Source organism: Xenopus tropicalis, chromosome 8 (assembly GCF_000004195.4).
Source record: "Xenopus tropicalis strain Nigerian chromosome 8, UCB_Xtro_10.0, whole genome shotgun sequence".
Classification (NCBI taxonomy): Eukaryota; Metazoa; Chordata; class Amphibia; order Anura; family Pipidae; genus Xenopus; species Xenopus tropicalis.
Window position 1 is genome coordinate 23,829,496 of NC_030684.2, and position 20,936 is coordinate 23,850,431.

A 20,936-nucleotide genomic window follows, 5' to 3' on the forward strand; every position below is an offset into this window, starting at 1 on the left:
TAGATAGATATAGATATAGATAGATAGATATAGATAGATAGATAGATAGATATATATAGATAGATAGATATAGATATATATGTAGGTATATTATATAATATACATCAATCACAGGTAAACATATAGAATATATCGCGTTTTCTCTAGTAGATTAGTAGTTTACATGACTTCAGAGACCGAGAGAGATCTACTACTTAGTAATGAACCACAGGAATCCAATAAAATGGCCGATAAACTTACACAGGGCGACACTTCAAAACACTTCTTTCCCAGCCTCACACTGACTAAGCCCCTCCCTCAGGCAGAGAGCACACAGGCGCGTCACTAGTAGGCGGCCGATTGGATGGAGTTGGCGCTTTTTGGGCCCTGGATTTTGTCGCTGCCTCGGAAGTAAAAGGAGGCTGTCCCCGGGGGAGTTTTCCCGGTTATCGGGGAAAGGTGTGCAGCCGCAGCCGCTGCCATGGGTTTCCTGAAACTCATCGAGATCGAGAACTTTAAGTCGTACAAGGGGCGCCAGATTATCGGCCCGTTCCACAGGTTCACCGCCATCATCGGACCAAATGGATCCGGTGAGTCCCCAATGAGGGCGGAAAGGCTATGGTGGAGGTGGTTGCTTTTCGTTCTCCAGCAGCTGCTCTGGCACTTTGGTGGGGCTGATTGGAGTTGTAGGCCAGCTGCTACTCGGGAGCTGCACAAGTGACATGTTGTATGGTGGGCTGTCTGATAACAGGCTGGGCACTCTAGCCTGCTAATTGCAAGGGATATTAATCAAAAGTATTGCTCATTAGGTGATGGTACCCAGTTAACCAGGCCTAGGTATGTGCTTTAGCACCCTAGTCTGCTGCTACCTCCAGCAGCACCCCTCTAGGTAGCACCCCTTATTTGGCACCCACTGCCCTAATGCAATGCACCTTGTGGTGCATGGCCTCCCTAACAAATGCAGGAGGTATATACTTATCAAGTAATCAAGTAAATGCATTTTATTGTATATACATTGACTTTATGATAAGGAATGGAACAATACTGGAATGGGGGAAGGGAGCTTCATAGGGGTCGCTTGTATAACGCTTGTCATAAGGCTGCTTCGCTTGTGGGCCAGTACAGCAGCACAATGGTATAGCCCTTGGTTGTTCTCAAGGTGCCATTGGTTACATAGTTACATAGGGTTGAAAAAAGACCAGTGTCCATCAAGTTAAACCCAGCACACCTAACCCCCACCTACCAATCTATACACTCACATACATAAACTATATATACAACCACTAGTACTAACTGTAGATATTAGTATCACAATAGCCTTGGATATTCTGATGACAGAATGACACTGCCTGGAATTAGACAACTTGTTATCAACAAAAACCCCTAGATCCTTCTCCATTAAGGATACCCCCAACACACTACCATTCAGTAGATAGTTCGCGTTTATATTATTTCTACCAAAGTGCATAACTTTGCACTTATCAACATTGAACCTCATTTTCCAGTTTGCTGCCCAGTTTTCTAATTTTGTCAAATCGCTCTGCAAAGCGGCAGCATCCTGCATGGAACTTATAGTTTTGCACAATTTAGTGTCATCAGCAAAAATAGAAACAGTACTGTCTATGCCCACCTCCAGGTCACTAATAAACAAGTTAAAAAGCAAAGGACCAAGGACTGACCCCTGCGGTACTCCACTAACCACACTGGTCCAATTAGAAAATGTTCGCTTTTACATTGTATTTATCATACCCTCTTGCACTGTGATATAATATGATGACTGGGATTACAAGTTTGTATCACTGTCCAGAAACATAGGGCCACTGACACTTATTGATACTATTTTTTGTTGTGTTTATAACTATTATGCCATTGACGTGGAGTGTTTTTTTTTTTTTTTTTGTTTTTTTTTATCATCTTCTTATACACAGAGCCAGATTTCTTATCCAGGGCCTGAGGCCAACCCCATTCACCGCCCATCACCACCCCCCCTTCCCCCCGCGACCACACTTATGTGTATTCGTGCTGGCGCCCATTTAAACTCATATGGCGCAGTGGGAAGAGGTCCCCATTGCTCCATCGCATGCCGCCCTAGGTCCGAGCCTTTGTGGCCTTAGCCACAAATCTGGGCCTGCTTATACATATACAGTTAGGTCGATAAATATTTGGACAGAGACAACTTTTTTCTAATTTTGGTTCTGTACATTACCACAATGAATTTTAAATAAAACAAATCAGATTCAGTTGAAGTGCAGACTTTCAACTTTAATTCAGTGGCGTAAACAAAACAGTTGCATAAAAATGTGAGGCAGCTAAAGCATTTTTAGTTGTAAGTAATTAAAATATAATGGACCACCAGTTGTCTACGCCGGTAAAAGCTGTGTGTTATATTCAAATTAAAACCTGTCTGTTTTCCATACACAGGGAAATCCAATCTTATGGATGCCATCAGTTTTGTGCTGGGAGAAAAGACAAGCAACCTGAGAGTAAAGACCCTGCGAGACCTCATCCACGGGGCACCCGTAGGCAAGCCAGCAGCTAACCGGGCCTTTGTTAGTATGGTGTACTCTGAAGACAGTGGCGAAGAGAAGGTTTTCTCAAGAGTTATTGTAGGTAGGAAATCTGCATGACTTCTAAACACCCGTTCATTGATAGAGGGGAAAATCTGCTTTATTTATATACTGACCAGAGATATCAGAATGTTCTTCTTGTCAAGAAAGCATGGTATCAGCTAGGCTGTCCCAGGATTGACCCTTAAATTTTTACAGATACACTATTTTTTCCCCAATAGCAACAGTGTTCTTGTTAAACCTGTGCATGCCTCCTTTAGGTGGGTCTTCAGAGTATAAAATCAACAACAAGGTAGTTCAGTTATCGGAGTACAGCGATGAACTGGAAAAGCTGGGAATCCTGATTAAGGCTCGGAACTTCCTGGTGTTCCAGGTAAATCAATTCACGCAATGCCTTTTAATTCACATGACATTAGGGATTGTTTCATCTTGCTACCTATATGTCTTCTTCACCTGTCTATTTCCACTGTTTATTGGGTAAGGTTTGATACAAAACGTTTTTGTCCTTTGTAGGGGGCGGTCGAGTCCATTGCCATGAAGAACCCCAAAGAGCGTACGGCCCTGTTTGAAGAGATCAGTCGGTCAGGAGAGCTGGCACAGGAGTATGATAAGCGCAAGAAGGAGATGGTGAAGGCTGAAGAAGACACACAGTTTAATTATCACCGCAAGAAAAACATCGCTGCTGAGAGGAAGGAGGCCAAGCAGGAAAAAGAAGAGGTTTGTTTGCAATGTCACGCCACGTGGTGTAAAAGTTTGCTTCATGACAATCCCTACAGTTTGGTTTTGAGTTGGCAAATTGCGCTATGAGCTTCGTGTTCTCCATGCAGGCGGAACGGTACCAGCGATTGAAAGATGAGGTGGCTCGAGCACAAGTTCAGCTGCAACTGTTTAAACTCTACCATAATGAATCTGAGATCGAAAAGCTAAACAAAGATCTGAGTGTTAAGAACAAGGGGATAGAGAAGGACAAGAAGCATATGGATAAGGTGGAGGAAGAACTCAAGGACAAGAAGAAAGACTTGGGGAAGATGATGAGAGAGCAGCAGGCCATTGAGAAAGAGATCAAGTGAGAACCACTGTTAAGGCACATGTATGCAGGGAGATATGTCATACTTTTTCAAGCACCTAATGCAATTGAAAACTTTATCATTAGTATTCTTTAGGCCAGGGAGAACAGTCTTCACCAGTGTGCAATCTACTCTGCTCTCTGTACAGTCAGCCTAGATGACTTTACAGGCAGAAACTGAAAAGTTTGAAGAAAAAAAAAAAACACCAATAAGTCTTTTACCAAAACTGCTAGTACCCTCAGTAGCCAATAAAAATAGATTAGTGTGTGCCCAGAGGAGCATCCTTGTGAAATATACAATACTTGTATGTGTGTGTTTAGAACCTCTTTGCTTACATTTAAGTAAAAAATTAATTACCCATATATTTGTAAACAGTGTTTTGATTGATCTTTAAAACAGATTGCGTTTGATGCCTCTCTACAGTGTATTCCCATGTATGGTTTAAGTGTTTACACTTGTGGATTATTTTAACATCTTGCTTCTGTTTGGTTTTGCGAAGAGAGAAAGATGCGGAACTGAATCAGAAACGTCCTCAGTATATTAAGGCCAAGGAAAACACTTCCCACAAAATCAAAAAGTTGGAGGCAGCCAAAAAATCCCTTCAGAATGCCCAAAAGCAGTACAAGAAGCGTAAAGCAGATATGGATGAACTGGAGAAGGAAATGCTTTCTGTAGAGAAGGCTCGGCAGGAGTTTGAAGAACGGATGGAGGAGGAAAGTCAGAGTCAAGGACGGGATCTTACACTGGAAGAAAATCAGGTAAGGTCTTCTTGCGTGCTGTTCAGCTTGACTTATGTTTAAGGGAGCACTGATTTTTGAGAAACAAAAATGATCTTGTTAGGTCAAGAAATATCATCGCCTAAAGGAAGAGGCCAGTAAGAGAGCAGCCACTTTAGCCCAAGAGCTTGAGAAGTTTAACAGGGACCAGAAGGCTGACCAAGATCGACTTGATCTGGAGGAGAGGAAAAAAGTGGAGACAGAGGTTTGTGCCAGTGATGACTTTTTAACCATTGTGTTTTAAAATATGAATGCCAATTTTCTAGTTCTTGGGAGTAGGAAATAGTCACTGAATGGAATATGCTCCTTCTCTAGGCTAAAATTAAACAGAAATTGCGTGAGATAGAAGAGAACCAGAAGAGAATTGAGAAACTCGAGGAGTACATTGCCACCAGCAAGTATGTGATGGTTGTTTGTTTGTAGTCTTCCACAATCTTTAGGACTGGTAAGGGACAACATAGCTACACATAATCACCTTTGTCATATTATTTCTTACAGGCAGTCACTGGAAGAACAGAAGAACCTGGAGGAGACCTTAACTGAAGAGGTGGAGCTGGCCAAGCGAAGGATTGATGAGATTAACAGTGAGCTGAATCAGGTGATGGAGCAGTTGGGAGATGCTAGGATTGACAGGCAAGAGAGTAGCCGACAGCAGCGGAAAGCTGAGATTATGGAGAGCATAAAGCGACTGTATCCTGGATCTGTGGTAAGTTTGATTATTTGGAATTTTCAAAAGGCATCTGTCCCCTCTACATATTGACACTCAGTTGATCATGGACAATGGAAGCATTAATTTATCCCTTTTCTATTCCTCAGTATGGTCGACTGATTGACCTTTGCCAGCCCACCCAGAAGAAGTACCAGATTGCAGTCACCAAGGTGCTTGGAAAGAATATGGATGCTATCATTGTTGATTCAGAGAAGACAGGAAGAGACTGCATCCAGTACATCAAAGAGCAGCGTGGAGAACCCGAAACCTTCCTTCCTCTTGATTATTTGGAGGTTGCCATTTTACTTTATCTTATTATTGTTGAATGAATGTTGGCTATGTAGACCAAGAATAGATAAGTTTTATTCTTACTGTTAATGTGATGCTGTTTGGGTACTTTATACCTGCATCTTAACACTGATAACAGCTGATTGTCTTTTACTTACTTCCAGGTGAAACCCACAGATGAGAAGCTAAGGGAGCTGAAAGGAGCCAAACTGGTGATAGATGTTATCCGATATGAGCCTCCGCATATCAAGAAAGCTCTACAATATGCCTGTGGTAATGCCCTGGTCTGTGACAATGTAGAGGATGCACGCAGGATTGCTTTTGGAGGACATCAAAGGCATAAGGTGAATATTAGGCAACTCTGAGCAGAGTGAATTGAATTTTAAGCAATAACCATTTCTTTATTTGATGCCTGAGATGTTAGCTGAATTTCTAGTATTATATGATCTTAGCAGGCTCTGAATAATGTGGTACATTTTAACTAAAACACTGTATCTTCTTGCTCTGCAGACAGTGGCCCTGGATGGAACCTTATTCCAGAAGTCTGGTGTGATCTCTGGAGGTGCCAGTGACTTAAAAGCCAAGGCCAGGAGGTGGGATGAGAAAGCAGTGGATAAACTCAAGGAGAAAAAGGAGCGCTTAACAGAGGAACTAAAGGTGAGACTTAATCAGAAGAAAGACACGCCAATTAAGTATTTTAGAAAGCTTGTGGAGGTACCAGTCACGTTTTTACCTAAGGAGCTAAAAATCTTGGTTACATGGCTCAAACAAAGAGAGTCTCACAGACAAGGGCTTATCTCTTATAGGAGCAAATGAAAGCCAAACGCAAAGAGGCTGAACTGAGACAGGTGCAGTCCCAAGCCCATGGTCTACAGATGAGGCTGAAATACTCCCAGAGTGATCTGGAACAAACCAAAACCCGGCATTTGGCTATGAACTTGCAGGTAAGTAGCCAGATTTGCAAAAAAACTTATTTTGCTGTCCATATATGTTCTATTATATTCTATGCATTTGTCAGCAGTTGTCTTGTGGGCACAGTGATCTTGGTTGTTCACAAGCATGTATTAAAATCCAACATCGAGGGTCCACAGTGATAACTATTACCTCTAGACAGTGGTAAATGTAATAGATGTCATATATAAAAAGAAAATGGGCTGATGGGAATTGTCTGAATTAGATGAGGCCCAGCAGGAGATCCCCTGGTCATAGTGTCTGAGATTTCCCAATCTATTTATTTCTTTCCTCTCCCTAACAGGAAAAATCCAAGTTGGAGAGTGAACTGGCCAATTTTAGCCCTCGTATCAATGATATTAAGCGGATAATTCAGAGCAGAGAACGGGAAATGAAAGATCTGAAGGAGAAAATGAATCAGGTAAGGAGCAGTGTGAACCTTAAAGGAAATGTAACTCCTTCACAAAATTACACTTACTCAAAGTTTTTTTTTATTTACTGTGTTTTATTGTTTATTTATATTTTTGTTCACCTGTTTGAGTGGTTGGGAATAAGAACTGCTTGCTTGCTTTTAGTTGTCAGAATATTGGTAGCATTTGTTAGTCCTACAAGGACCCAATACACACTTGCTTACGTTAGGTTGAACAGCACAAGAGGCATCATTCCCTCCCTTAACTGCTGCTATACGTACTCATCACCTCAGACCTTCTAAAGATGGCTGCTTGCACAACCTATCTGATATTGGTATTTAAAGGGGTTGTAAAGTCATCCAATTAAGTTGAGGGATTTTGATAGATTTCCTAAAAAGAAACACGTTTTAAATATAGATGCATATTCTCTTTCATTTTAGGTGGACACAGTCACTGAAGGGTTAACACCACTTTCTGGGAGGAAAGGACACTAAAAGAACAAGCGGTGGCAGTTATTCCAGGGGGCCAGGCTGCCTCTCCCAACAGGCTACACCCCCCTGTGAGGGCTGGAACTACCCAGTTCTTTTAGTGTCCTTATGGAAGGAGGATGACATAACTCCCCTTTTTTCCTATTTATTTTACTTTATTTTTTTTTTTCCCAATTTCTTCTCCCACTTGGCAGTGATTTGGCAGTCCGGGACCATAAGGGTGCTTCTGCACCGGACCTGCAGTCAGCATCTTCACTGCTTCTCGCTCCCTCCCTTAAGTACTGTAGCGGGTAGCACTCTTCTTCCACCCACTCTACCCTTGGCGCCTATTCTTCTCTCCTTTCCTTCTCATTCTGGATCCGCTGCACTCTGCCAGGAACAGACAGCTCAGGGCAGATGTCTACCACAGCAATCTCTTCTCAAAAACGTCCTAGAGCTGCAAGCCATTTGCCTAGCTCTCTTACATTGGACAAATCTTGTCAAGTGCAAGCCCATCAAAATTCAGGCCGACAGTGCCACTGCGGTGACATATGTCAATCATCAGGGGAGAACCCGCAGCAAGGGTATAGTTCAGGAGGTTTTCCGCATCCTTGCCTGGGCATAGGAGAATGTTCTGGTGATATCAGCAATGCACATCCCAGGAGTTGACAATTGGACAGCAGACTTTCTCAGCAGAGAGACCCTAGACCAAGGGGAGTGGGCTCTTCACCCAGAGGTCTTCCAAACTCTGATCTTGCTCAGTCTTGTGGCCTCCAGAACCAACTCCAAACTTCCAAGCTTCATGTCTTAGTCCAGAGACCCAGTCACCATAAGAGTAGATGCTCTCACAGCCCCCTGGCCCTACCAGTTTGTTTGCATCTTTCCTTCTCTTCCTCTTCTCCCCAAAATTCTCAAGAGGGAGAAGGTCAGGACCATCCTCATTTCTCCACACTGGCCCCGAAGAGCCTGGTTCACCGACATCAATCTCTCACAGTCCACCCTCTTTCCTCTTCCAGACTGGCCAGATCTCCTAAGCCAAGGACCAGTGTTCCACCCAAATTTTTCAGCTGTTTCATTTAATGGCCTGGCTCTTGAAACTCTAGTTCTACATCAACATGGGTTTGGGGATAGAATTATCACCACTATGATTGCTGCCAGGAAACCGTCCCCTTTGCATGTGGTGGACCTACAACTCCTGGTGCTCAGCCCAGGATCTCCCTCTCCATCGTTTCAACACAGCCCACATCCTTGGTTTCCTTCAGCAGGGTCTCGACAAGGGCCTCATCTCGCCTTTCTCAAGGCCCAGGTCTCTGCCCTTTTCTGTGCTATTCCAATCCCAGATTGCTCTGGATACCCACGTCGGGCCCTGCTACTTCGGGGTGGGCCTCCATCTGGTACTCTTTCTTCCAGGGGCCCCCTTTTGAGCCCCTTGCAGTGGCATCCGAGACACTTCTCACATGAAAACAGCCTTCCTGCTCGCTATCATGTCAGCCAGAAGAGTCTCCGAGCTTACAGCCCTGTCCTGCCAACCTCCCTTTCTTACTTTCCATCAGGACTAGGGTGGGGGAGTCTCCCCCACCCTTGCCTTCTGGGAATTCTTCTCACCCCATTGCACAGGGCTGGATGTAAAAAGTTGCCAACGCAGAGTTCAAACATACCACGGTTATATTTTTTTTTATGTATAAAGTTATTTTCTTCTACCGTCTTTAGTACTTTCTGGGTAGTTCCAGTTCCTTTCCTTATGGAAGGTGGTGTTAATCCTTCAGTGCTTTTGTGTCCCCCTTTCAGTGAAGAGTGAAAAGGATTTTACAGGTAAGACAAAAATCCCTTTTTGTTTTTCTTACTGTTGTAAAAAGAATCAATCTGGTTTCCTCTGCTGCAACAGGCAGCCTCCGTCAACCCCCCTGCTTTGTTTCTGATGATATTGGATAGGTTTCCTACTGAACAGGATAGCCGGTCGCCACTTAAGTTTACTGAACAGCTTAGGAAGGGGCTGCCTGCTATTGCTGAAGACACTGGATCATTTATCTTTACAACTGTAAGAAAAAAATACAAATATTGCAGGTATATGGGAAATGTACTAAAGCAGTCTGTACCTAACATATACCATTATTGTCTTCCAGGTGGAAGATGAGGTTTTTGAAGAGTTCTGTCGGGAAATAGGTGTCAGAAATATCAGAGAGTTTGAAGAGGAGAAGGTTAAGAGGCAAAATGAGATTGCCAAGAAAAGGTGGGTGCCTTTTGCATCAATAAATAAAAATGTTTGTAAGTATTCCTAAGTGTGATGTCACATGGGACTAATGTGTAGTAATAGGGCAGGCACTATAGTTGCAGGTCCTTGGGAAAAACCACTAATATTCTACTTCCACTATACAAACTCTTTTCTGCAATATTCAGTTATTTATGCTGCTTTTCAGCACACAATTGAAATAGTCTTCATTAATGTAGATTTTTATTTTTTTGCATAATCCATTGATGATGTCTTTTTATTTCACAGACCTTAGATCTTGATTTAATTTCTGCTGTTCTTTCACTACAGGTTGGAATTTGAAAATCAGAAGACCCGTCTGGGCATTCAGCTAGACTACGAGAAGAACCAGCTGAAAGAGGACCAGGGCAAAGTGCAGACATGGGAGCAGTCTGTAAAGAAAGATGATAATGAAATAGAAAAACTCAAAAAGGTGATGATGACTGTGAACGAAGAACAAAATACCAATTCATAGGCTTGTTCGGGCCTACTGATATTTTTGTGCTGTCACATCTTGACACAAAATGTGCCCACCGAAAGTTCAGTGGAATGGTATATAAAAGATGGCACCTTTAAAATACTTTAAAAACTTTCTGTATACTTAGGAAGAGCAGAGACACATGAAGATAATCGATGAGACGATGGCCCAGTTGCAGGATCTGAAGAACCAGCACTTGGCTAAAAAGTCAGAGGTGAACGACAAGAACCATCTTATGGAAGATATCCGTAAAAAGCTGGGGAGTGCCAACAAGTCAGTACCTCCTTCTCTGTTTGCTTAATGAAGTCTGTAATGAAGCACAACGTCTCGTCCAATATAATGTAACAAATGCATGATTATTCTTAGGGAAGTCACCCACCTTCAAAAGGAAGTCACCGCCATTGAAACAAAGCTCGAACAGAAGCGCAGTGACCGCCATAATCTGCTCCAGGCCTGCAAGATGCAGGATATCAAACTGCCACTGTCCAAAGGCACCATGGATGATATCAGTCAAGAAGAGGTTTGAATATTCTTTGTCCTTTTATTTTCCCTTTCCCCTTAAAGCAATCCTTATGTATGGCAGCAATCCTTATGATGCAGCATCATTTCTCTTTCAGGGTGGGTCTCAAGGAGAGGAGTCTGTCAGCAGTTCCCAGAGATCCTCTACTGTTTATGCAAAAGAGGCATTACTTGAAATAGATTACAGTGACCTCTCTGAGGATTTGAAAGTAAGTACAATTTTTAACAGACAATTCACAGAATTAAATGTGTGGCTAAAAAGGTAGTTGCTATGCCTTTCTGCATGCATGCTGGGTAGTTTGCTGTATGCTTGTCTTGGTTATGAATCCTGTTTTCATAGGTGGAATTGATTTTTCCTTTTAGGATGCAGTGGCCGATGATGACATCAAACAGGAGATGAGCGCATTGCATCAGAAGCTAAATGAGCAGCAGAGCATCTTACAGAGGATTGCTGCTCCCAACATGAAGGCCATGGAGAAACTTGAGAGCGTCAGAGATAAGTTCCAAGAGACATCAGACGGTGAGTAATGCAGATGCAATGAACCTACAAGGGTTTGCTCCGGTTGTACAATGTAGTTGTAGTTCAAAATGGCAGCAAATATTATGTGTGTTTAAGTAGTAAAAAATTATTTTACAGCTGACCTTCTTTGCACTGTTACATTATTGGTGCTTGTTAGTTTCATGCTGATGCTTGGCTTCCAAAAGACAGAAGGTCATGGTATCGCTTTTCATTCTCAGCATTTATATACCTAAAAACAATTGTATGCAACCGCAGAGGCCTATATCCATGTAATACTGAAGCTTCAGATAAGTACGTGATTTCTAAAATTGGGCATTGCTAGCCAGTTCCTTGGGTCTGCCAGATACATAACCTTACCTATGGGCAAATATTGCCTTGTGCTTAATTTTTTTTACCAGAGGAAACTAGGCTAGGTGCAAAAACCATGCCACTGCCCTTTTTAGTTTTTTTAATAATTGGTCCATAAATTTTATGATTTTTTTCCCCTTTACAGAGTTTGAAGCTGCTCGAAAACGAGCCAAGAAGGCTAAGCAGGCCTTTGAGCAGACCAAGAAGGAGAGATTTGACAGGTTTAATGCATGCTTTGAGTCTGTTGCCACAAACATTGATGAAATTTACAAGGCCCTCTCTAGAAACAGCAGTGCCCAGGTAACAAGCTAAGACCACTATGTATTTGTTTTTGGCTGTTGCTATACTCTGCTTTCTGACACGGTTTCCTCATACAGGCTTTTCTGGGACCAGAGAACCCAGAGGAGCCTTACTTAGATGGGATCAATTACAACTGCGTGGCGCCTGGTAAGCGCTTCCGGCCAATGGACAACTTGTCTGGAGGAGAAAAAACTGTAGCGGCACTTGCTCTGCTGTTTGCTATTCACAGGTATTTTTGCTTATCTTGGGCAGCTCTGCCTAGGCAGAATGTATTCACTACTCGGCACGTACAGTACCTCCTGATTGGCTGTAGTCAAACCAGATGGGTATAGTGCCTTAAAATTGTGAGTAACCCTGTTAAGGTGATAGAAACTTAAGCAACTCAGTCTTGGCTGTATCAGAATTCATTTGAACATGGGGCAACTTTGTATATCATAGAATTATATATTCTGCCCCATGCTATAAATGAGCCTAAAGTCTCAAAATAAAAAGACTTCAAAATAAACTGATGAAAGTAGTGCATACTGTAGTTAATAAACTCAGCTTTACCCGGGGAGCAGTACCTTATCTATTTCTATTATACCTAGCTACAAACCATCACCATTTTTTGTACTGGATGAAATTGACGCTGCCTTGGATAATACCAACATAGGAAAGGTGAGTACTCATGGGCTTTTATTATAACAGCAGCACTTCTAAATTTGATCGTGAACATATTCTTAGAAGAAACTAGTAATAGTGTTAAACAAGTGGTTCCTACTATAGTGGCGCAAGGGAGTCTGGGAGGAGTTCAGTTACATGAATATTTTTTCTTTCTGTCCACAGGTGGCAAATTATATTAAAGAGCAGTCAATGTCTAACTTCCAAGCCATTGTCATTTCTTTAAAAGAGGAGTTCTACACTAAGGCCGAAAGTTTAATTGGTGTCTACCCAGAGGTAATATTACTATATAATATGAACAGCCTGTCTAAATGAATAAAAACAAAAACTCTACATGTGGGCACATTCACTAAAGGAACCCTACAGTGTGGGCAGGCATAGATTTTTACATAACTTTATCTATACATGGAGAAACATTAACAGTAGGAATCAGCTCTCATAGCAGCCTGCCTTTAGCATAACTGCGGGATTAAATTAACCCTGCAAGTGCCAGCAGTAATCAGCTGTCTGTCTCCCCTGCAGGCTTACTAGTACTTAAAATTGTTCTGCTGCAGGCAGGTTGCTAACAGAACAGACTCCTACATCCCATCCATGTAATGTTCCTGTGCATGGATGGTCAGAAGAGGGGGGTTTAAATGATCAGAGGGTTATAATGATCAGTGGTGGTGGCTGGTGATATGGTTGGAAATTAATAGTACTTGGCCTTTCACTGCTGTGCAAGAAAGCACAGCTGCATTGTCAAGGAGACTCGTGTGAAATTAATATTCTGTATCTATTTTCATTTTGCCTTGGCAAATGATGCAGTGTAACAGCTTCCACTCATTATTGAATACAAATATGTAGAAAAATAACTTTTCAGAACCCAATATTTTTTTTTTTCTCTTTTCAGCAAGGGGATTGTGTAATCAGCAAAGTTCTGACGTTTGACCTGACTAAGTACCCAGATGCAAACCCCAACCCAAATGATTAGTGGACACACTGAGGCTTAGATGGCTGTTGCTTCTGTAGCATTTCATACATGGAACTTTTTTTCTTTTTTTTTTTTTTAATTTGGACTCTGCTGTCTGGATATCCCAAGAACACTTTACTGGCTGGCACATCCACACATGTGAGACTGTTTGGCCATGGCTGTTACATGGGCAGGCAAGCATTTTTTGGGGACTTGTGCTGGTATCAGCTTATGGCGAAATTTGGCTCAAGCCTTCTCCACTCCTATTACCCTCATTTATTTTTTCTAACCATGATGTAATTATACAACGTCTTATCCTTTCTCTCAGAATTGTGGCATTACTGTGTTGAGAGCTGTATTTTTACCCCCCTTTTTAGAGGCAGAAACATTTAATGCTTTTACTACTCATGTTGCTGTACTGGATTGTAATAGTTTTATCTGCTACTTTGATTACAGAGATATGGTGCATTGTTTTACAATAAAGATCATGTGTAATATCTTCTGCATTGTCCTTTTGGTACACATTGCATATTCTCATTTTTAATTCCAAGACTATTGGCTGTCCCCTTATAAAAGAAGGCTAATCTGATATACCCATGGAATGGACAAATGGATCTACCACTGCAACCCTTTGAAGAAAAAAAAATTCCCTCCTGGGGTCAAACCAAAAAATGCTTAGGCCAAAGTAAGATCTAAGCATTGTCTCTGCATCTTTCAGCCTGCGTTTTTAGGCAGGTGTAGAGAAGGGGATCTGCTTTCTACCACAGCTCCATGTCGCTGCACTGACCGGTGCAGTTTTCGGCCTTAGTACAACTACATGGAGCAGGGATTGACCAAAAAATGCCTGCTTTCCACTCTGATCATGGTATCCCTCACCGAGGAAGATTTTCCAAAATTCTCTTACATGACATACTAGGAATGTTGCTTCCAGAAAGAACTAAATTCTAAAACCTGGTTGGATATTTAAGAAAATGCTAAGTAAATAAATACAAAATACTGACAAACATATTATAAACCAGACACCGTGTACCAAAATGTCACAGATACTGGAGAGGCCATGGTAGAAAAGGCACATTTTTTGGGAATGCCCTATCGTATTCAGTTTCTGGAAACAAATTTAGCGTATATTACAAGGTACTTATATATAATCTTTCACTTGACCCTTGGATATACCATTAAGGTAAACCAGAGTCATTATTTACAAAACCCTTTCAGTGACTGCTGCTAGATGGTTAATTAGTCTTACAAGGAAATAAATGGCTCTCCCAACAGGCATAAGCTCTACATAATAACACATGGCCTAAATATGAAGTATTGGGCCAGTTGGGTATAATACATTGCAATCCCAGCATGGATCAAGGATGAGAATGCATAGATTGCACTGCTAAACCATGGCCATAGGCACGATCTCCTCAGTTCCTGCATAGATTTAATTGAGAAAATAAGGGTACACAGCACTGGTTTATGTATAAGCCATTTAAAACTTACAATTTTTATTATTTCTATTGTCTATTTTTTTTTTCTGTAAAATAGAATAAGGTGTTATTTGTATTTTTTTTCTGTCTGGTGTCTTTAAAAATGTAAAAATAAAGTGGGGAAAAAGATGTTATTTGAAAGACCGTGGAAGGGTCCTGGGTAGTTTTTATATTCACACTCTGCACAGAATTTGAAAATGTGCAAGGCGGATGGACCTAGTTGTACTTGTGGAAAATAAACTTAGCTTTAGTAAGCAATGCTAGTCAGCAGCAGGAAGGCCCAGCAAGGTACTGTCCTGTATTAAATGGGATAAAGAACAAGGTAATTCTTCCCCTACTGCAAAAAACTGGTACAGCCCCATCTAGAATACCCAATGCAGTTTTGGTCTCAATTGCTCAAAGCAGACAATAATGAAGTAGATCTAAGGAAGAGTGATTATGCTGATAAATTATATGAAGAAAGGCTGATATATTTGTAGCCATCCTCTGGCTTAGCTAGAAGTTTGTTAGGTGTCACTGGACAATAGTTGAACTTGCTGGATGTGTCTTTTTTATCAACCTCATGTATTATGTAATTGTATTGTAAATCTGGGAAAATCTGAAAAGGTAAAGGAGGAGGCACTTTTTAAAAAAACTAAATAAATATTTTTAGAGTTATCTCTATTGTACTCCAGGTTTGAAACCTGGGGGGGGCAGTTACAGATACAGCAGTTACAGATACAGTTATAGAGTAGGATAGGTCATGTCTACATAGAGTTTTGTGTTCTATCCAGTAGGCACATACTAGTTTGTTTAGGAGGAAGCTGTAATCCAGTCTTCCCAGATTTTATCATACTTATCTGGACAACCCCTCACCATATATGTTAGTTTAATAAGGGGCAAATTTTTACATATAAATTCTCGCCAGTATTTGATGGAAGGGGGTTGTGCATTTAACTATCTCATGAGAATTGCCTTTTTCAAATAAAACAGTAGAGACCGCCATAGATCTCTTTTTGCATTTTCTGGTACCAAATCATTTAGTATACAAAGTAAGCAGAAGACTGCTAGGTTCATTATTTTGGGAAAGGTTGTTTTGTCTTGTATATAGGTCATTACTTTGTCCCAGACATGTCCTGGGATTTTGGGGGGAGGGATTATACAAGGTGTCCTAAAAGCTGGGCTAACAATTTATTTGGGATGTTAAAAATTTTGACACAAAGGCATGCCTGAGTTGCATATAAACCAGCTGGTTAATTCGTACATTGGGATTAGTTCTCTGCAGTTGTTCCCTAGTTCTACCCTCTGGCGCAGCATCTCTTAGGGGCTGATTTACTTACCCACGAACGGGTCGAATGGAGTCCGATTGCGTTTTTTTCGTAATGATCGGTACTTTGCGATTTTTTCGTATGTTTTGCGATTTTTTCGGATTCTTTACGAATTTTCGGATCCAATACGATTTTTGCGTAAAAACGCGAGTTTTCCTATCCATTATGAAAGTTGCGTAAAAAGTTGCGCATTTTGCGTAGCGTTAAAACTTACGCGAAAAATGCGCAACTTTTCGCGTAAGTTTTAACGCTACGAAAAATGCGCAACTTTTTACACAACTTTTCGTAATGGATACGAAAAACTCGCGTTTTTACGCAAAAATCGTATTGGTAACGAAAAATTCGTACAGAATCCGAAAAAATCGCAAAACATACGAAAAAGTCGCAAAATGTTCGTTTTCAAGTCGGAACTTTTCCAATTCCGATAGAGGTAGGTCTGTGGTAAGTAGGGGTTCTGGTATTGCCCTATTGATAGTGCAACATTCCATACCTTGTGAGGCATTTCAAGGATTGGATGTCTGGTCTGCAAATCCAATACTTTCTGATACGGTATATACTTGAGTGTTTCTACTGAGCCGGCTAATGTGGCTTGTAGCTGGAAGTTAGGGTTGTTGGGGTCTGGGGTAAACCACCAAGCAATATAATACAGCTGGGAAGCTAAGAAGTAAAAAAATATATCTGGGAAGCCCAACCCTCCATTTTGCCCTGGCAAACCTGGGGGATTTTTTCCTCCAAACAAACGACGCTTGGATGTGTTCAATTTTTTTAAATACCGATTTGGGAATATAAACAGGTGAGTTGTGCAGTGCGTACAGGTATTTGGGGAGGAAAATCATTTTCAAGAGATTAATCCTCCCCCAAAATGATATACACTCTTCTACATTTCCTAAGATTAGCCCATTAATTCCGGGGGTGTTACGGATTAGGATAGCCAATGGCTCAATCGCCAGTGCAAACAGTAGTGGTGGCAGTGGACACCCTTGTCTAGTGCCCCTTTGCAGGTATAAACTGTCTAATAGGATGTCATTAATTCGTATTTTGGCCTTTGGTGAATGATACAATAGTTGTGTCCATTTAATTAAATTTTCCCCTAAATTGAACCTCTGTGTGACCTTCCCTAAATAAGGCCATTCGACAGAGTCAAAGGCCTTAGCTGCATCAAGCGAGACCACAACCCTAGACCCCTGGTACTAATGTCTGTAGACCTCTCAGATATTAATCCAGATTGGTCCACGTCTATCATTTCAGTAATCACATGTTTAAGCCTATTCGCCAGGATCTTTGCAAATATTTTTGTGTCTACATTACGCCACGATATTGGTCTATAAGAGCCTGGGGACAGTGGGTCTTTCCACTCTTTGATTGGTATGGCCAATATTGTGGCCTCATGGAAGGTAGGTGTTCTGTTCTACAGAGTCCATAAGTGTTTTATGTAAGTGAGGGGTTAGTTCTTCTGAGAACTTTTTACACCATTCTGTTGGGAATCCATCAGGGCCTGGAGCCTTGTTGATGGGTACTGAGGCAATGATAAAGGAGTTTTCTACTGCTGTTATTGGGGTGTTCAGTTGCCTTTGTAGATTTGTTGGCAGGTGGGTATAGGAATAGTAAGTCTCTAGTTGTACACTGCTATGTGTGGCTTATATGTGTAGTGTATAGGTGTTGATAGTAGTCTGAGATGGTTTGGGCTATATTTTGGGGTTCAGTGACTATAGCTCCCGTGGATCTAATTCTAGGAATGGCTGCTGATGTAGGTTGTGACCTTGCCAGTTATGCCAGGAGCTTCCCATTTTTCTCCCCTTTGCCAAAAGTACGTTGTGTAGCATAGAGGAGGTTTTTTTCACCCTTCCTCTGTCATGTGCCGATTGTGCAGATGTATAGTTTTATAAGTTTGCTGGGGTTGGATCTTGTGTGTATTATGATTCTGCCTTTGAGAGATTTGTTTGTGTTTGGTGATCGGCTTCTACAGCTTTTCGGGCTCCTGCTGTGGCATTAATGAGGGAGCCTCTAATTGTGGCTTTGCATGCTTCCCACACTACTGTGGGAGTGGCTGTGTCAATATTTGTGTCTCAGTACTCCTGCAGCGACTCAGAGACACTTTTTCTGCTACTGTATCATTGGGTAGCCAAAGTGGGCTCAGGCGCCAAGTCTTATTCCTTCCACGTTAATCTGACTAATAGTGGCGCATGGTCTGATGATGTGCGTGGGAGTTACCTTACTACTTTGACTTTATGAAGCAAGTCACCTGTTGCGAATGCTAGGTTGATGCGGGTCTTTGTGTAGTTTCTTCTGTCTGGGCGCCGTAATTCTCTTACTTGCATAGCCTCGGACCATTGTACCAGTTCATTACTATGGGGAGAGGTAACATTCAATCTATCTTTCTCGGGGTCCAGAGTCGCATTAAAGTCCCCTAGTATACAAGTTGGTGCAGTTGGGTGTTTGGCTAACATGGTTATTAATACCTCTAATGATGAGGTTGATAGCGGTGGGAGAGCGTATAGGCTATTTAGGTTTATGGGGTGGTTTGCAGTGAGGCAGGATATGATAATAAATCTGCCGTAATGGTCTGTTGTCAGATTGTTGCAAGAGTAATATGTGTGGGGTGTGTCAAAGTCTAAAGCTCTTTTAAATCTTGTGTTCATTCCCCTAATGTGCCCTACAGTCTGTAATGGCAGTGAGTTGTAGTTGCACAGCTTGGTCTTGTAGTACTGGTGTCGATGCTGGGCTTTCTTCCTCTTTTGTGCTTTGTTGCCTCCCATTCTCTGTTGGGGTGATTAGTCACTGTGTAGTCTCAATAGGGTAAGTATGGGGTGCCGACCACTGGGGTACTCAGGATAATTACGACGGAGCTCAAAAGCGCACGTCCACTCAGTAAGCCATTCAGGCCACACCCCCAAACCTGCTTGATTTTTGGCTAGATATTGGTCTAGATATTGGTTTAGTTACCTTTTAATATTATTTAGTATAATAAGTCCTTTTCCTAGCAACTTTTTCATTGTTCTTTGATTTTTTAGCTGCTGCACATAAAAAAAAGAAACTTCATATTTAAATGTTAATTAGCCAGAGCAAGCAGATAATTCCAAAATAAGGAGTTGATTTTCTCAATTCCACAGTCTGTTTTTGTTTTGTTTTTAAATAATTAAAGCCCGAGTGCTCAATTACCTAAGTGCAAAAACTGCAAGTGTAAACACACAAACACAGTACTGCAAGGGTGCAATGATTTAGCCTTAAAAGAAAAAAAAAGTCCAATCTCTGTGCAGCACACATTTCATTTATTCATCAGATCCCCTTGCAGAGAACTCCCAGGATCCATCTATACTTGCCGCAGCATTGCAGGGTGAGAAAACGAACTGTGTGTTTGTACACATGGTAAAATGTGTTTTGTGTGTTTGTGTGTGTGCAAGAAAGTGTGAGTGCTGTAAGTGCTATGAATGTGTGAACCCCCCAACCCCCCCAAAAATGTATGAGCGTGTGTGTAAGTGTAAGTATAACTGTGTATTAGTGTAATATGTGTGTGTGTATGTGGCACTTACCTGGGGTCAAGGAGCTGAAGATCGCAGGAGGGAGACAGGAGATGCAGGGACAGCAGCTGCAGTGGTGAGTGGGCAGCACAGGAAGACGGGGGAGTGGAGGGGGGGAGCGAGCAGAAAAAGCCAGACGTAGAATCTACGTGCTGGCTTTTCCTATTGGGGCCCCTGGGCGATCGCGACCCAGGGGCCACTAGTTACCCCCCTCTGCTTGTTCCCTAGGGGGTTCTTTACCTTGCGCTCGTTCTCTGCACTCGGATTAAGCACCGATTGCAGAGAACGAGCGCAAGATAAAGAAAACATAGCTCCTACGTGCTTGGCGCCTAACATCTTTTTATGCCAGCAAGTAGGAGCTACGTGCTTGGCAGGGAAAAGGTTAAAGCAAATGTAAACTGTGCCTTTTCCTTCCAATTGAATAACAAAAAACATTGAAGGCATACACATATAAGTTATTTGTTCTCTTAAACTCATTTCCCTGGTCCCTATGGCAGCCTACACACCTATGGGTTTCCCCGCCCCTCTAACCATCGATAGGACAGAAACTCCCAGCACCTATAGCCTACCCCATATAACCTCCCCTTTCCCTCTAGGCCACGTCTTTTTTCTGTCCTCGCTAAATGATAGGACAAGGTTGTTTTCGGAGTTTTTTGGCTCTGAAAATTTTTTTGTTTTGTGACTCACCTGGACCCTTTTGGGACCCCATACCTGGGGAGTTCAGCCTCTCTCCCTGGAAGGATCTTTCATGGTATTTCCTCTTAGAGGAGGTCAGCAGATCGACCCCCGTTATTAGGCAGCCCGGGGGTGCTTCTCTTCTTCTTGTCACCTTCCCCGGTATTCTGAGTATCAGTTTGGGGGCGTTTAGGATGTGACATCCCTGCAGCAGGATCTTGACCAACTGGCAATCTGGGCAGCTAAGTGGCAGATGAGATTTAATGTGGATAAATGTAAGGTCATGCACCTGGGATGTAAAAATATGCAAGCCCCGTATAACCTTAATGGGACTGCACTAGGTAAATCCATAATGGAGAAGGATCTTGGAGTCCTTGTAGATAATAAACTTGGCTGTAGCAAGCAATGCCAGGCAGCAGCTGCAAGGGCAAACAAGGTTCTGAGCTGTATTAAAAGGGGTATAGATTCACGGGAGGAGGGGGTTATTCTTCCCCTTTACAGAGCGCTGGTAAGGCCCCATCTAGAATATGCTGTTCAGTTTTGGTCTCCAGTGCTCAAACGGGACATTATTGAGCTAGAGAGGGTCCAGAGAAGGGCAACTAAGCTGGTAAAGGGTATGGAAAGTCTCAGTTATGAAGAAAGACTGGCCAAGTTGGGTCTGTTTACACTGGAGAAGAGGCGCTTAAGAGGTGACATGATAACTATGTATAAATATATAAGGGGAT

At 42.1% G+C, this 20,936-nt stretch overlaps 1 protein-coding gene across 1 annotated transcript; it reads left to right on the forward strand.

The window, feature by feature from the left end:
* The first annotated feature begins 292 nt into the window (after positions 1-292).
* smc1a (structural maintenance of chromosomes 1A) lies at positions 293-13,737 on the forward strand. Its single transcript, XM_002935514.4, has 25 exons — positions 293-569; positions 2,401-2,589; positions 2,807-2,919; positions 3,060-3,263; positions 3,374-3,612; positions 4,113-4,371; positions 4,454-4,594; positions 4,705-4,787; positions 4,888-5,095; positions 5,206-5,391; positions 5,551-5,730; positions 5,897-6,043; positions 6,193-6,330; positions 6,642-6,758; positions 9,338-9,444; positions 9,754-9,895; positions 10,068-10,213; positions 10,307-10,460; positions 10,558-10,668; positions 10,823-10,979; positions 11,473-11,627; positions 11,705-11,856; positions 12,215-12,284; positions 12,453-12,563; positions 13,177-13,737. The coding sequence occupies exons 1-25, from the start codon at positions 461-463 to the stop codon at positions 13,255-13,257; spliced, it is 3,699 nt and encodes a 1,232-aa protein (XP_002935560.1). The 5' UTR covers positions 293-460; the 3' UTR covers positions 13,258-13,737.
* Positions 13,738-20,936: the final 7,199 nt, after the last annotated feature.

Coding starts and splice junctions, on each gene's coding strand:
- smc1a (XM_002935514.4), top strand. CDS start 461: ATGGGTTTCCTGAAACTCATCGAGATCGAGAACTTTAAGTCGTACAAG. Junction 570..2,400: donor CATCGGACCAAATGGATCCG/GTGAGTCCCCAA, acceptor TTCCATACACAG/GGAAATCCAATCTTATGGAT. Junction 9,896..10,067: donor AAATAGAAAAACTCAAAAAG/GTGATGATGACT, acceptor CTGTATACTTAG/GAAGAGCAGAGACACATGAA.